General features: G+C 44.6%; 1 protein-coding gene across 2 annotated transcripts in view; it reads right to left on the reverse strand.

Annotated features, from left to right (window-relative positions):
* Positions 1 to 17,798, reverse strand: part of MDGA2 (MAM domain containing glycosylphosphatidylinositol anchor 2) — a 303,952-nt gene that overhangs the window by 175,546 nt on the left and 110,608 nt on the right. For both annotated transcript variants that reach the window (XM_071745088.1, XM_071745089.1), the window contains exon 3: positions 11,424 to 11,598. In XM_071745088.1, the coding sequence (XP_071601189.1) occupies positions 11,424 to 11,598 (175 nt within the window). The remainder of the gene's footprint in view (positions 1 to 11,423; positions 11,599 to 17,798) is intronic.

Consider the following 17,798-nt stretch of genomic DNA (forward strand, 5'->3'; position numbering starts at 1 on the left):
GCCACCCCTGAGGTTTGTCCATCCTGCCCAGGATTCTATTTTCCAACTCAACACCTCCCCTTCCCAGGGACCTGCCCAAAGCTGGTGCTGGGAAGCAGAAAAAATCTGCCAGAAAATAATTCAATATCAAGTGGCCCCCAGAGAGATGACAGAGAGATTGATGGACATTCAGAGATCCCCTCTCAGCCTTCTCTTCTCCAGCCTCAACAGCCCCAGGGCTCTCAGTCTTTCTCCCCAGCAGAGATGCTCAAGTCCCTTCAGCATCCTCAGAGCTCTCCCTTGGCCTCTCTCCAGCAGATCCCTGTCTCTCTGCAACTGGGGAGCCCCAAACTGGATCCAGGATTCCAGGGGTGGCCTCAGCAGGGCAGAGGTGATGGGGAGCAGAACCTCCCTGGATCTGCTGGACACACTTTTGGTGATGCCCCCCAGGATCTCATTCTGGGCACATTGCTGACCCATGAGAACTTAGTGTCCTCCAGGACTCCAAGGCCTTTCTCCCTTTCTCCCTGGAGCTGTTTTCCAGCAGGACATTCCCTGATCTCTCCTGGTACCTGGGGTTATTCCTCCCCAGCTCAGGACCCTGCACTTCTCCTTACTGAACCTTGTCAGAAAGAAGCAGATGTACCCACCACAAGGGCCACCCCACACTGCTCCAGGACCTCTACATTTCAACACCCAGACACGTTTTGTTTGCAGCTGGAAACGATGGGCTAAAGCTTGTTTTAATTGCCTGTCCTTCAGATTCTTTATTTTTTAAGGGGAGGGAGGAGATGAATGCCTTTAGCTCCTTCAGCCTGACACTCCAGCCCAGGGCACAGCCTGGCTGGGTTATTAGGATGGCAAACAAGCCTCCTTTTTGAAACCCAACCTGCTTCCCGGATTGTTGATTCAAATGTTTCTACTTCAATGTGCCTTAATTAAAACATTAGTGGTCAATATTTCCTTGAAAGCATCTCTAGAAGTTTTTTTTTAATTCGGGCATAATTGCTTTGCAGATAATGCCAGAGGAAAACAATCAAACAGCTGGGAAACCAGCCCTCTGTGGGGATATTTTCACACATTCCATGCTCAGCTGGTTTGTTGCAAAGCAGCTGGGATGGTTCAGGGACACACTTGGTCCAAGCTCAACTCGAATTTATATATTTTTTTTTTTTTCCAGTAGATCTCCTGGATCCAGCAGCAAACGAGCAGCGGAAGCACAGGGGAGTTCCAAGCTGAAGGAACTTGTCCAGATTCCTCTTCAGCACTGAGGAATTTACCCAAAGCCAATCACAGCCTCTGAGCTGGTTTGCATTTTCTGCTTTGAAAAGAATCTAATTATTATTTCACTCACACAATAGCAGCTATTGCAGCTGTATTTTAAAAAAACATAATACTGATTATAACACCCAAGATGAAGCATGCTTATGTTTTATAGGGCCTGGGGATTTGGGGTTGGGGTTGTTTTGGGTGTTCTGTTATTTTTTTTCCCCTTGGTTCAGCTATTTGATAACCCCATCTCTGTATGTTCCCTTGGTTATCCTGCATTTTTTCTTGCAGAAACGGCACCACAGCCTCTGATGGCCTTGTGAGGAAAGCACATCCCAGCCCTGCTCAGGAGAGAGGCTGGGAACAGAAAAAACATGGAGGGAAAAAAAAAAAAGAAAAAAAAGAAGGAAGAAAAAAAAGATAAAAAAAGAAAAAAAAAAAAATTAAAAGGCCAGAAAAGCCCCTGTAAGCTCTGGCTCATCCCTTCTTTCCTGTGCCTGAAGGCAGGACCAGCTCTTCCAGTGCCAGCATCAAGAGCTGCTCCTCCAGCCTGTCCCCAAAATGCTCCCTGCAAGAGATGCTCCCTGTCCCCTGGAGCTCCCCTTTCAGGCTCTGCCCATCTTCACCCAACAGCTTTTCCTGCTCTCTAACCTAGCAGATAAATGGCTCTCTCTGCAATTTAAGCCTCTTCCTGTCTGCCTGACCCTTTGGGGACCTACAATAAAAAGTTCCCCTTTTCTTTTGCCCATCTGAAGGCTCCTATTACCTGCTCCCTTCCCTGGCCACCTTCCCCTCTCTGCCAGGAGCAATCCTCAGGAATCATTTCACTCCAGCTTCAGACACCTCTCCTGCTCCCCAGTCATTCCTCTGCCCTTTTCCATTGATTCCCAGCTTCTCCAAGGTGCCATGCATCATTCCCCACACCAGGAAGCCCTGGAGCAGAAGGAATGTTCCCATTCCTTACATCAGGACCTCCCTTCATCCCTTTTCCAGGGTACTGTTTCTGCTTTTCCAAAACTGCAGGGCAGGGTTAGGGCATGATCAGACTCCCTGCAACTCTCAGCCCCTCCTTCCTGGCTATTTTAAGACAATCAGAGAATAATTTGGGGTTGGAAGGGCCCTCTGAAGGTCACCCAGCCCAACCCCCTGCAGGGACACCCTCAGCTGGATCAGGGTGCTCAGAACCTCACCTTGAATAAGGGATTTGCAGAAGCTCAATGCTTCATCACTCTATCACTGAAGAAATTTTTCCTAATATTCCCTCTGAACCTCCCCTGGTGCAACTTGAGCCCAATTCTTGTCCTGGGAAGCTCCAACCACCTTTGTGAATGGAGCTTGATAGGGTGAAGTAGGCAAAATCCAAGGGAGGGTGAAAAGGAGGGAAGCAGGGTGAATAGATTTCCTGACAACCATAAATCAGTAGGCAACCAGGCTCCTGCTTAACTGGGAAATGCAGATCAGAGGAAAGCCTGCATTAATGCTGAAAGGCTATTTAAAAATCCATCAGAACACCATGCTGCTGGGGACACTGCAGTCCCAAAAATCCCTGCCCCCAAATCCCAAAGCTCTCAAGCAAACCAACATCATTTCAGACCAGGCCACCAGCAGGATGCCAGCTCTTAAACCAGAGGCTGCAATTTCAGTTCCATTTCAACAGGAGAAGAGGGGAATTCAGCTCTGGTGACAGCCAGCACTTGCCCTCCAAAGGTGACCACAAAATATTTCACTGCTTGGGAGCACCCAGGATTCAGATGAGCACCCAGGATTCAGATGAGCACCCTAAGGGAACTCTCTGCACCCACCTTCACCCTTTGTGTCTTTATACCAGGACATGGGAATACACAGGGTGCTCTGTGTTAGGAAATCAGACACCCAGCCCTGCCTCCCTTCAGAAAAACAAGGTCTGATGTCACTACACTTCAAATTACTTTCTATCAAACCACCTAAAGCAAAACACACTGAAAAAAACAAGCCCAACCCAGCTTCCAACCCCAGGGAAGGGGAACCCAATGAGATGGGGCAAACCAACATCCTCTTCTTTTTCTCTTTGGGATGGGACTCAAAGATACCCCAAAGGGACAGGACGTGGTGCTTGGGGTGGCAGCCAGGTCCCCAGCCATGGCTCAGGGTTCTTTCCCAGCATCCAAGTTATTCAAAGATAAATTTATTAGGATCAGTAAATCACAACAGGTCCTTGTGCAGAGGTGCCAGGAGAGGCATTAAAATAGCACCAAGGGGCGTAAGGGGTTTAGGAGAAGGATACACGTATTTTCAGACTCTTCTGCATGGATGGGCAGTTCAGGGATTACCAGACAGAGCTGAAAATCTGTCATGGAACTCAAAGAAAAACACAAAATTCAGCCAAAAAGAAGGAAAGGTTAAAAAAACAAAGGAAGGACTTTGTATCCCAGAAGGAGAACCCAGCTGCTCACTCCGCCCCAACCACCTCCTCCACCACAAAACTCCTCCCCAACCCCAGCAAACTTTGAGCTGCCTTACACCAAGAAATTTCAACATGAAAATTCTGACTGACAGTGTACCAGAAAGCAGGAATTTTGCAGCTCACAAAGCCCACAGAGCATTTAATCATTCCAGCTCAATTCCGAATGTACAAGTGTTTTGTTGGCATTTTACAAGCATTAAATACAACCTTTCATCAGGGTGAACAACATCAGGCTTTTCTCTCTTTTTTTTTTTTTTTTCTTTTTTTTTTGGCCCTTTCTTGCTTGTACAAAAGATTTTCATTGTAGAAAATAAAACTCATAAAACTACCCACAAGCTAGGAAGGAACTGATAACATTTAACAGTTGCTGCAAAGCTATTTAATTCAGGCTGAATAGTGGGGGGGGGGAATATAAAAAGGGACTGAAATTACTGCAAGTGCTCCCCATTTGCATTCAGATTTCATGCCCCAGCTCTGTCACTTGTTCCACATTGCACACCCCTCCTTACACCTTCCACACTCTTCCCATGGACCACAGTGGTGAATAAAATCCATGTGCACTGCTCCAGGCTTTTCCTGATCCTCCTGAACATCCTTGCTCTGAGCTCCTGGCAGAAAACATCCTTCACTGCCAGGATGAGCAGAGGAGATGGAAGGGGAATTTCTACCAGTACCAAATCCAAACCATCCCCACAAGGAGCATCACCCCTAAGGGCAGCCACAGGGACACCAGGAATACCCCATCCACAAGTCTTCCAGGGAATTTATTTCAAGCAGTAGTCAATGCCTCCACAAGCCCTGTCTGACCAGCTCTGCTGTTACCTCCAAAATTAAAAACACTGAATTTAGAACTGGGTCTGTTCAGGCTGGAGAAGAGAAGGCTGAGGGGAGAGCTCCTGCCCATGATCCAGGACTTCAAGGGGGGTCCAGAGCAGCTGGAGACTCCCTATGGACAAGGAGTCCCATGGACAAGACAAGGGGCAATGGGCACAAGTTGCTCCTGGGCAGATTCCCATTGGACACCAGAGGAAAATGTTTCCCCATGAGGACAGTCAGAGCTTGGAATGGTCTCCCAGGGGAAGGGGGGGATTCCCCCACTCTGGAAAGGTTGAAGTCTCAGCTCCAGGGGGTGCTGAGACATCTCAGAGAAACAAGAATCTGAGAAGGGTTGGAGCAGATGGGCCTTGGGGGCCCTTCCCACCTGACACTCTGGGGTTTTATGAGTTTTATCCAGTCCAAAATCCACTGTTACAGTCACCTACCATAAAATTCCTCATCCACTTGGTCAAATCATGACTTCCAGTCATTTGATACCAAATTACCAAATGAGAAGTACTGGATAACAAGAATAAAAATCCAAATGTACATGGAAACAGCACAGCTCTGACATCAGAGGTTCTCAGGAAATATTTTTACACCATTTATGTTTCACTTTCTTTTTTTAAGGAGAGGGGTTTGGCTCAGCTCTGGTGGCATCTCTCAAATGCCCAGTGAGACCTTGGTTCACAACAGCTCCATGAGAGCAGCAGAGAGCCCACCCTGCCCTCCCACACCAGGGATCCAGACCTCAAATGAAAGCAGCCCCAGCACCACCCCAAACAACACAACTCCTCATCATTCAGGGGAAGCAGAAACCTCTGTACTTGAAAGGGTGAGAACTGTTCAAGAAGAAGGAATAAACCAGGTCCTGTGCAAGTCACAGTCTCCTATCTTCAGAGAAATTCTTTTCCATCACAAAAAAAAAAAAAAAAGGATGAAAACTTACAGAAAATTTCCTGAAATAAATATATGCACTGAAATAAAAAAATATATTTTAAAAAGGAGGAAAAAAGAAACTGAATGAAATAAAATAACCAGAAACCTCAAAGACAAATCTTTACAAAAGGCAATCCTGCTGTATGCCTGAGGCAAAGCTCTTTTTGACTAACCAAGGGGAGCTCAGTGATTTTTCAGCAGCCTCTGAAATTCTGCAACACCTCCAACCCTTGTTTGGGCTCTTATTACCCTCATAGATGATGTGAGTGTGCACAGGAGGACACAAATCTCAGCCAAATCCTGGGAAGCAGCCTCTGATGTTTGGGAACCACCACCCTCTGCCCTTCAGCATCCTCCCTGTTACCCCCCTGCCATCCTCCTGTACCTCCTCAGCTCCTCATGCTGGAGCCAGGCTGAGGGATTGGGGGAGAAGAGGAGGCTCCCAGGTGAGCTCAGAGCAACCTTCCAATATCTGAAGGGGCTGCAAGAAAGCTGGGGGAGGGCTTTGGACACGGGGGGGTAGGGAGAGGAGAAGGGGAGAGGGGTTAAAACTTGGAGAGAAAGGGGAGATTGAGGTTGGATATTAGGAATCAATTCTTGAATATGAGGGTGCTGAGCCCCTGTGCCAGGTTTCCCAGAGAAGCTGTGGCTGCCCCATCCCTGGCAGTGTCTCAGCCCAGGTTGGATGGGGCTTGGAGCAACCTGGGCTGGTGGGAGGTGTCCCTGACCATGGCAGGGGGGGGAATGGAGGAGCTTTAAGGTCCCTCCCAACCCAAACCACTCTATGATCATTCTATGATTCTAATTAGGGAGAGTAATTCCCTGTGACCCAACTGCCCAGCCAAAGGATTTCTCAGAAAGAGCAAAGAAGCAGCAGATACTCCCAGAGTGATGGAAGAGGCATGAGTAATGACCAAGTGATGATCAGGAGAGGAAATTTACCCCCTTTACATTTTATTTTTTAAAAAGCCACTATTTCCCCAAGATGTTGGCCGAAGAACCTCCCTTGGCAGCACCAAAGCTCAGTCCTTTTCATTCTCTCCATCCCTTTCCTTCCTGCACTTCTGGACAAGCTGTGGCTGTGTGTGGCCCAACCTGCTCAAGGTGCCCATGGTACCACTGAGCATCCCTGGCTGCTGCATCCATGGCCCCAAGCACTGCACAAACCCTTTTTTTCTCTGCTGGAGCAGGTGAGAGTTTCACAGCAGTGCTGACAATACCAAGAGATGGATCAGAAAAGAGCAGGGAGGAAGTGTGGGACATCTGAGAAGAGGCTGCATGACCACACATCAATCCTTCTCTGGCTACATCCCAGCCAAGAGTGAAATTATTCCAAGTTTCACAAGGACACAACAGCCTACAGATGTTCAGATGTATCCAAAGAAAACCTCCAAATGCCCAGCCCTCCAGCAAGCCATAATGAAAAGGTTTGGTAACAAGCACTCCACACAAATATCCAACTTCCAGAGGCCTTTCTGAGACTCCCACAAAAAAGCCCCAGGTACCTGCAAGAGTGGCACTTCCAAAGCAGCTGCCTGCAGAGTGAATCCTAGAACCACAGAATGGGTTGGGTTGGGAGGGAAACTTTCAAAGCCATCTACTCCAAGACATCTCCAACCAGACCAGGATGCTCAGAGCCCCATCCAACCTGACCTGGAATGTTTCCAGGATGGGGCATCTCCCACCTCCCTGGGCAACCTGGGCCAGGGTCTCACCAGATTCAGTGTAAATTATTTCTTCCTAATTTTTAGCCTGAATCTCCCCTCTTTCAGTTTAAAACCATCACCCCTTGTCCTATCACTCCATGCCCTGCTAAAAAGTCTGTCTCCATCTTGCTTATTCACACCTTAAGTACTGAAAGACCATGCCAAAAATCTTCCCAGAGTTTCTTTGCTCTTCTGGACTCCTCCCCTCTTCCCACAGGGAAACTTCCTCTCATTTTCCAAACACATCTGCAGCTCCAAGAACCAGACACTTCACTGAACCATCAAACCATTTGGGTTTTTAAAGCCCTTTAAGATCACCCAGTCCAACCAGTAACCCAGCACTGCCAAGGCCACCACTGCCCCATGGCCCCAGCAAGGGAGAAATGACCCCAAATCTTGGGGGTTCTGCAAGTCAGGGAGTGGGCTGGGGCCTCATTCCTCAGCACCTGGTTCTGGGATGCAGAGGGATGGTCCCTCCTCCAAGCACAGCCCCTTGCTTAGAGGCTTTCAGGCTGTAATGCATAAATTTGACCCCGTGGAGAGGAAATAATCAGGAGCATGCAAATTAAATTTGTGTTTCTCTCCTGCTGAAAGATCACAGCTCTCAATACTGGGAGGCTTTTGAATGCTTTCCATCTTCATAATATCTCATTTCAGAGTGTTCTCTTTTACTGTATCATGCAAAAAAAAAAACAGTGATGAAAGATGAATATATTTGCTCTCCTTACATGCCAATGCTTATGCCATGGCTTTTTATTAATTTTCCTTTTTTTTATTTATCAATTTGCACTCATTATTTCTGGTCTTTCATCCAACCATGTGAATGGGGGTTTAAGCATGTCACTGGGCTTCTGATGAATGAAAGGCCAGAAAAGAAGATCAAAAATCCACAGAAATGATTATCAGTAGATACCAGAGATGGAAACACTGCCAGGGATGGGGCAGCCACAGTTTCTCCTGAGCAGATGTCTGAACCCAGTGTTACCCCTGAGCCCCCAGGGCAACATTTCCAGCCTGGAGCTCCAGATCTTCTCAACACACAGGGCTTTCAGCATGGGGTATGTCCCTCAGGTACCACAGAATAAAAACTTGATGTTTCTCTGCAGTAAATGTTCTTGATAAAGATTTTTTACTCTGCTTTCCAAACTAATATCAAAAAACTTTTAACATGACCCTGACCTTTGGCTCCATCATCTTTTGTTCAAGCTGTGCTGCCTGCCCTCCTGTCCAGAAGTATCCATGAAGCAAAAAAGATATAAAAATACATTCTCAAGGAAAGAATTAGGACTTTTTTGTCCAAAATCTGATAAGTTGTCCCTTGGGAACAAGCACAAAGGCATTTCTTTTTTGTAGGAGCTCTGCTTCTTTAAATAAAACTACTTAATTTATACCATAAGTTTCCTTCCTAATAAAAGGAGAAAGAGTCCTCCACAAGTAAAGCAGAAATTTTCCTAGGAGTCAAGTACAAAAGCTTTTACTTCAAAGAGGAAAGATGAGATGGACTTTAAAGAAATACTTCCAGAGAAAGAAGAAAAAGAGTTCAAGTCTAGGATGAATACAGCTTGGATATAGGAGGCAGCTTCTGCTCCTGGTGGCTCAGCAGGAATGGAAATCTCCCTCCTGAGAACACCCTCCCCAGGGGACTGAGTGCACTTTGGTCTGATGGGAGAGAGGAGGACTTTTAACTGGGAGAGCAGCTTTTGACTTTTTTTTGACTTTTTTAAAGGATACGCACAGATCTGTGCAAAGCATCTGGCAACTTACTAAAAAACAAACCTAAAAGCATTTTCAAGCCTGTATAAAGTCTCTAAAAATAATGTTCTCACTCCTCTCCCCTCACAGAGCCCAATGCCAGGCTTGCCCAGCACTGGGACCTCTATCACCCATCACAGCAGTGAGAGCCAAGGTGCTTCCAAATCTTCCTGAATTAACTGGAGAATGAAAACCAGGACATCACTGGAGAGTGGCATTTCCCACCCAAATGGTGATATTAAAACTTCCCAACCAGCCAGCAAGGCAACAATGGAGATAAATGAGGACGTGAGGAGGAACAAAGTATTTTCTGTGGGTGTTTTTCAACATTTCATTTTGAGCTACAAGGATTAAGTGCATTTTCAAATTTTAAATTAGCCCTTGGAAGTGCTCTTGAGCCAAAAGTAATCCAGAACACAACTTCAATATTGTTTTCTTTCTCTACCTTCACAAGCCAAGACACTTCCAAAGAGATTTTTCAGCCATACAGCTTTTAAGAAATGTAAATATTTTACCTGTTTCCTTCAATGCCCTGGAGGGTTGGTTGCATCAAAAAATTAAAACCATTTCTTTCTTGCTTTAATGATTTACTTGCAAAAGGGAGTAGCATCTGGTTCCTATGGGTTTGTTTATGACAGTAAACTACATTTGCATGAAAACTTTATTTAATTTTCCTAAACATGTGTTCACTTAAAACAAACAAACAAACAAACAAACCCAACACCACCACATTTTTATAGAAAATGGTGGCCAAGCACTTCTGGTGCTGACAATTTCTTTACTGATCTCTGAGGAAAAACATCCCATGGGCAGCTCCCCGAGACACCCTCAGTCCATATTCCTGCTCAGTCCTGCCCTAAACTCTCAAGGTGGCACAAACAGCAAATCATCTACAAAGTAAATACTCAACACACATAGAATTTCAACTAAAAAAAAAAAAAACTACAAAACACAAACAACAAAAAAAACAACCCCCAAACAAACCACAACATCATTTTAAACTGCTCGGAAATTTTGAGATGAAGATTTCAGTTTCCTGTACTTTGATTTCTTCTGAGCTTTTCTTTTTTTTCCCCTCTTTTTCAGAGCCAGATCCAATCTTCTCTGGCACCTTCAGCTCAGTGCAGCAGCCCTGTCTGCCTGCAAATATTTGATCATTAACAGATGAAAACACCCAGCAAAACAGCAGCCTGAGTATGATGGGAAATCACCTAGGATTTAACCACAGCTGGAAGCTGAAGCTTGTCATCTTCCAGAAAGACATAATCTGTATTTAAGGCATATTAAGAAGCAGCATATCGTGTTAAAAACAAAATTAGATCCTTCATAAACCCCAGACAGCAAATGCAAGAATGCATATTAATAGCTAAACAAGATATGATGGAAGGAAAAAGACATTCTAGAAAGAAATCTCAATGAAATCAAAGAAAAAAACTAAATTTCTGGGCAATGTGTTGCAGAGTCTCACCACACTCATACTAAAAAACTTCTTGAGACTGCTTTTCCCCACACCATCAGTTTCCCAGCCACGGAAATAAGATTTAGGGAATGTCTAATATATGGATGATGCTGGAGGAAGAGACAAGTGCCCTAATGTTATCCAGAAGCTGACACTTAAATATTTGTTTGCCTTTGGATTTTTTGCTGAACAGAGCTGACCTGCAAAATGCAGCAAAATGTCTGTGTGACTCTGGGGCTCCCTGGAGCATCCCAACCCTGGCACAACCAGAATCCTGGGACCCCAACCTGCCCCAGGACCAGGGCTCCTGCTCAGCCCCCTCTCTGGGAACCTCAGGCCACCCATGTCCTAAACACTGATGCTCTTCTGTGCATGGGGTGCTTATATGCAGTTATTAAGGTTCAGTTCTCAGACTCCAGCATGTAAATGAGCAATTAATTCCTCATTCACTTATTGTTCATAAAGCAGTTGCAAATTTAGCATGGGGATGTTCTAGCTCGTTAAGTGCATCCCAAAGCTCAGTGCACACAACAGGCAAGAAAATCCCCGAGCAGGCAGGGGCTCCTCTTCATCAGTTCCACAACCAACTCACAGAAATTGCCACCTCTTGGGTCTCTGAAATCACACAATTAGAATCACAGAATAATTGGGGTTGTCAGGGCCCTCTGGAGGTCCCAACCCCCCTGCAGTATCAGGGACACCCTCACCTAGATCAGGTTGCTCAGAGCCTCCTCAAGCCTCACCTTGAATATCTCCAGGGATGAGACCTCAACCCCCTCCCTGGGCACCCTGGGCCATTGTGCCACTGCCCTCATGGGACACAACTTGTTCCTCACATCCAACCTAAATCTCCTCTAATTTAAACCCAGTGTGATTAAAGATATTTTCACCTGGGAGCAGCCAAAAACCTCCTGACCATAAATACTGCCCAGAGCAGCAGAGTCTGCCCTTCAGTACTGTCCCAAATGGGGCTCCACAAAGAGCTGGTCACTTCTTAGTAACTCCAGGTATTGTAAATTAATAAAAAGGAGAGTAAGGAGTTCCCAAGAGGTTTACTTACAGTAGACATCCACTCTTATGGACTTTATGGCTGGGGACCCCAAGCCGTTCTCAGCCTTGCAGTAGTAGCGTCCCCCCTGGTGTCTCTGGATGTTGGAGATCCTCAGGGTTTCATTGAAGACACTCGAGTCTTGAAATCTGTCAGAGGCACTTCCTGCTGTTTTGGTCCACCTGATCTGAGCAAGCACCAAAAAAGATTGTTACTTTCAGTCTGCCCAAGTCAGCAGAGTCAAGACCTTTCCCCCCACAACTGTGAACCACATTGAGTAGGGACCAAGGTTTTCCTTTGGAGGACTCTGGGAACTTCTCCAGGAAACTGAATAGCTCATGTTGACACTTCAACACTTCATCCCAAAGTCCCTGAATAGTACTATCACAGAAACAGATGATTACTTTTGATGGAAACACCCCATAAAAACCAGATGCCACTAGCAGAGAGCATCCCAAGCCACCACCTGGCACACAGAGCTGGCACATCTGTCCCCATCAGAAAAGGTGGCTGTACTGAAGGGGTACTTCTCCTTAAAATTACATCTGGGAAAGACAAGGCCACACTGGAAAGCACCCAATGGGTTCCATTCAGCAGAAATAAAATCCAGTTTCAAGGAGTCAGATGATCAGCTGCTTCAAACTACAACCAACTATTAACACTTATTTAACAGGTGGCTTGGTTGTTGTAGGTTTTTTTTAAGATCCTTTACTGCAATTAGAGGCTACTTTACTCCAGCAATTATCTTCCAAACCTGAAGACTTTTTTTTTTTAATCCCACAACCAAAAAAATGCCAGTAAGAGCCCAGTACAGCCAGCACAGAGGTGGATATACACCATGCTTGATGACCCAAGCCCTTATTTCATGACTCAGTGGTCTAAGAAATCCCATAAATTGTACCAACCAACCCCTCAGGGTCCCCCAGCTTCCTCTTCCTTTTTCAGCTCCCATTAATTCAATGACCAGGACAAGCAACATCCAGATCCAGACCAAGTCTGCTTTTTTAATGTTAGGTTTTTCTTGCCCCAAGTGACAAACATGACATCCCTTCGGAAGCTCCTCCAAGCTGTCACTCCTCCACCCCATCTACTAATTCTGTGTCATGATGAAAAACAAAAATTCTGCAGCCATTGATAAAAAATGTGATTAGAACAAGATGATAACATTTGGCTAACAGTTCACAGGTTATGACTCTCAAAGATTGTCCAAAAGCAATCTGTGAAGCTGTCATCTGCAGACCAGCATTCAGACACTGACCTGCTGGCCCATCATCACCAAGCCTCTGTCCCCATGCCCTGAGGAGGAGATGCTGTGCTTCCAACCCTCTCACATCTGAAGGAAGGGTCCCAGCTGAGCTGGGGGGCCCTTGGGGACCCCTGAGCTGGTTCCTCCTTTGCTGGAGGGAGATGATTCCACCAAGGTTTGGAGACATCGGAGTTCCACCATTCCCAGTCCTGCCCTGGGTTGAAATCCCAGTATCCTGAACATAAGCACAAGGACAGGGCTCTGCCTTCCTCTTTCTGAGAGCTTCTCCTGGGTGAGAGAGATCTACAAAAGGCTCCAAAATGAAAAATTCATGACCAGCTGGAGCTCATGGAAATTCTCCTCCCCTTGAAAGAAGAGCAGGAATGGGCTTCAGAGGCTGAAATTACAGCAAGTAACATATCCAAAAAGATTTCATCTCCTTGCTTGGTGAATTCATAAACCCCTGAGGCTTTACCCTCTTGACCTGAGTAACTCCCACAGGGTCTGTTCTGCCCTGGGATCAAAGCAAAGATGCCAAACTCCCCAGCTCCAGGAGCTGGTCTGCACGTGAGGAAGAGCCTGTGGCACAGCTATATTTACCCCTCCCAATCTGTCTCTGCTTCTATTCTAAACTCTTGGCTCTGGGGCTTTTTAAATCATCCACAGAAATGTGCTGCAGGATAATTTGGGAACACAGACTCAGCTTCTGCATGCTGCACAACACGAGTTCAGCATGGAACAGAAGCACAGAATCAAATTGGGTTTGGGAAAGGCCACAAAAATCATCAAATCCACCCCTGCCCCATGTCCCTCATCCCCACATCTCCAGGGCTCTGAAACCCCTCCAGGGATGATGGGGACTCCAGCCCTGCCCTGGGCAGCCTGGGCCAGGCCCTGACAACCCTTTTGGGAAGAAATTGTTCCCAGACCTCAATCTAAACTTCCTCTTATATGTACATATTTACAAAATACTTGGGCAGTATTTAAAAAAAATATTGAAGATGTTCTCTGAATCTGTTGTGTGCTTTATTTTTTTTCTTTATTTAACTGGAGAGGTAAGAATAGCTCTTCCTGATTTTTAAGTGGAAAAAAATTAAAAGTTCCTTCTCTCTTCCTCCCCTTTCCTCTCCCACAAAAAGTTTCTAATGGAGGGCACTCTGCCTTCTCAAATAACATTTAAATTAAATAACCTGGGTATCAGCAACATCCATACAGCTGGTAACGCTGCCTAACTTACAGAAAAAATATAGCCAAGTTTATTTAGGTTCTGTCAGTGTTTTATCATGTTTATGAATGCAAAAGACTTCACACTCCATTGCTTCTTTATGTTGATGTATCCATCTTCCCATCCCTGGCAGTGTCTCAGCCCAGGTTGGATGGGGCTTGGAGCAACCTGGGCTGGTGGGAGGTGTCCCTGACCATGGCAGGGGGTGGAACTGGATCAGCTTTAAACCAAACCATTCTGTTTGATTCTCTTCATTATAAGGAACTTTAAGAGGATGCTGTTTGGCTCTCAACAGTAGACTTTTCAGATAAAAATTAATAAAAAACCCAAAAAAAACCCAATCACAAAAACCCCCACCCATACAACTATGTTCTAAAAAAGGAAGAGGATCAATTTTAACAAATTTACTATTCCCAAGTTAAAAAAAAAAATAATAAAAATATTGTCAACTAGATTCCCCTCTGTAAAGAAATCCTCCAGAAATGTCACTGGTCAGATTTAACATCAGGTCACTATTTAATTTAGCTTTAACTCAACATACCCCCAGAAACACACTGATCAATACTGCACTGTAATTTATTGATCCTGCTGTGAAGAAAGATGACTCAAACATGATGCTAACACAGTAATAAAAAATACTGGGCACAAGAAAGCCACATGTCTGGGGAAACCCCACTCACTGGTTTCTAAGTACCCAAAATATTCACTGCTCCTCCCATGCATTTGGGAATCCCACCAAGGTTTGTCACTGAGTGGTCTTTAGATAGAAAAATCTTTCTTTTCTTTTTCCTTCCCCCCCTTTTTTTTTTTTTTTCTTGCAGAAGTTCAACGTGATTGATGAACAACTCAAATAAAAATTAGCCAGCTTTTAAAAATCAGTATGTTCTGACCCATCCAGCCATATCATAACCTATGTACCCATCTGATTCAGACATGCCCATAAATTCTCTGACCATCAATATCTGACAGTATTTTATTGCCTTAACAAGACACCCAGAGTCCCACAGTCATATTTCACCCTACAGCTTCACTTTCTTCAGGGAGCTTTCCAGCAACTTCAGTAGGAGTCAGACTTCACATTTTCAGACTAAAATTAAAAATTAAAAAAAAAGATGCTATTTTGCCCAACTTTTCTCAATTTAACAATCTTCTCGTGAATCAGGAAAAGCATTGAATTTCTGACAGGATCAAAATTAACTACTTCTGTCTAAAATACTGCCTAGGTCAAAGACAATAAACACTAAAATGTCCTTACTCTGAACTCAGAACATTTTACTTGGTTCAAAACAATAATTATCCCCCAAATAAACCAACTCTCAACCATTTTACAATGGGAGCTTTCCTTTCTTCCATGGAAACAGTGGGTGGAAAAAGAGGGTTTTGACCATCTAGAGTTTAGACTCAATCTGAGGAAGAATTTAAGAATTTCTTTACTGGGAGAGCAGTCAGGTCTGGGATGGGCTGTCCAGGAGGTGATGGAGTCACCAGCCCTGTGGGATTTAAACCTGTGCAGATGAGGCACTTCAGGACATGCTCTGGGGGGGGATCAGATCTTGGTACCTGTATTTTATTTGGGGGGGATGTTGCCAGTTGGATGTGATCATCTCTGAGGTCTCTTCCAACTGTGGGGATTTTGTGATTCTGTGACACATTTTCCATAGGAAACCTCCCACATCTTCCTCATCATTCCTGAAAGGGGAGTTTTTACATGTCTAAATGATGGGATAGGTTGCATATTGCTAAAGAAAACGGGAGGGGATGGATCTTGCACCTGGATTTTTGGCAAAGCAGAGGCAGCAGGATGCAGCACTCCCAATGGGATGGAGGGCAGGAAACACCTCTTGTTCCTGGATGAGGTGTTGATCCAGGTTATCAATACACAACATTATTTTATTTGATATTTCCTGAAACGCTGGGCTTGAAAACAGCTTCAGGTAAAAGCACTGCTCACTGCTCAATAGTTTTTAGGTGGAATATTAGAGTGGCAGAGCAGCCAAACCCAAGCAAGCCCTGCTGAGTGTCCAGAATGAGGAACTTCAGTCTGGGACAGAGCTGGAAAGCTGTTATCACTACAAACCAAATGCAGAACTGCAAAGTTCCTTCCATTTCTAAATGCACTTTTTAAGTTTTCAGCAGCCAAGATGCAACCACCTGGGAAGATTTGGCTTCACTGCTCAAACTCCATGGAAAAAATGGAAAAAATGAGCAGTGTCCCCAGGTCTGGCACGTGAGGGATGCTGCTGCCTGTCTGGGACAACTCCTCTGCTTCTGTTTCCAGCCATCCTGAAGCTTCAGCAGGCTGGCAGGCAAGAGCACAAATCTTCCCTCATCTCACTGAAAGCAGCCAGTGATAGGCACTGCTGACATGCAGGACAGGATCAGCTCTGATTCCCTGCCAGAGATCACAGGGAAATTGTTATTTGCCAGCTTGACTGCTCTAATACATATATTAAGAAAAAAAAAAAAAAAAAGACTTTCTTTAAAAAAAAAAAAGTTCTTAATTACAGAGAAAATCAGTGTAAAATCCATCAAGTTCCAAATAATTAAGTCCTATCAGAACTGCAGTGTGCTGCTCACAGTTCACTTTAGCCCCAAACATCCCACTCCTGGCAATGCTGGGACTGAGGTCTAAGGGTCAAGACCATGGTCTTGGGGCTCCAAAAAAGCAACTGGAAATAATTTAAAGGGTCAGGAAGAGTAACTGAGGAGCTCAACATCTGACTAGCTCTGAAAAGCTGTATCTAAGCTGATTATTCCTTCATGACTCCTATTTTATTCCTAACTCCAAGCTACCCAAGAGTTACCCAAACCCCAGCAGTGCAACCTGGCAGCCCAAAGCCAGGAATTCTGTAGGAAGTGACACCTGTGCCACCTCTCATGGGCACAATGGGCAAAAGGGAAAGAAAACAACAGGTCTGCATCCCATTTTTAAGTCTGAAGACAGAAAATAATCCCAGGTAAAGAAAACAACAGGTTTTGTATTCCACACTTAAGTCTGAAGACAGAAAATAATCTGACATGTAACCATGGGATATATATATATGTTTTCATATATATATAATAATATATATATATATATAATATGTAATAACATATATATTTATATAATATATATATATATCTCTATATTTATTTATTTATTAAGCAGGCAAATTTGGTTTAATTTGGTTCCTGAATAGGGAACTCCCGGGTGTGAAGGAGCAGAAATACTGATAAAAAAACCAAAACCAAAACCAATTTCAAGGCAGCAAAGGTTACTCTGATGTTGTTAAATTTGTTGTTCCACCCAAGACTTGTACCTGTTATCAGCAAAACTCTTGACTATCAGGCCCAACCCAGATCCAAGATGTTTGAACATCAGGAATTCAGAATTGGGCTTTGAATGTGCAGAGGAAGATTTCTTACACACAGGGGCTGGAAACAAAGATTAACTGGATGCAAGTGAAGAAATTTCAAGTTATCACTGGAGAATTCAACAGGAAATTAATGAGTGGCTCCTAAGGAAAAGAATATCACAGCCATTAGGAAAAGGAGTAAATAATCCTCATTTAGAGCCTCCTGGCAGCATCCTGCTTCCTTCAGTCTGTGTCTGACCATCTACCCACTTTCTCAAAACCTCTTTGAGCAACCTGCTAAATGATTAATTGCAGCAATTTATCTTAGGTTGACTACAATGTTTTCCCCTCACAACTTTAAGGTGTTTCCCTGCTTCAAAAGAATTAGCACTCTAAAAGAGAATAATCAATAGGCATTTTACTATAAATAGCTCACTGAAGGATGGAACTTTTTTTCCTTTAGGAAAATACCTCCTCTGGCATTAACTGGGAAGGGCTGAGCTCTTCCTCAGCCCTTCCTCTGAGGCACAGGACTTACAAGGCCTTGCATGATTATTTCTCTTGATGAGGAACTATTTAAT

Source organism: Heliangelus exortis, chromosome 5, assembly GCF_036169615.1.
Source record: "Heliangelus exortis chromosome 5, bHelExo1.hap1, whole genome shotgun sequence".
Lineage (NCBI taxonomy): Eukaryota > Metazoa > Chordata > Aves > Apodiformes > Trochilidae > Heliangelus > Heliangelus exortis.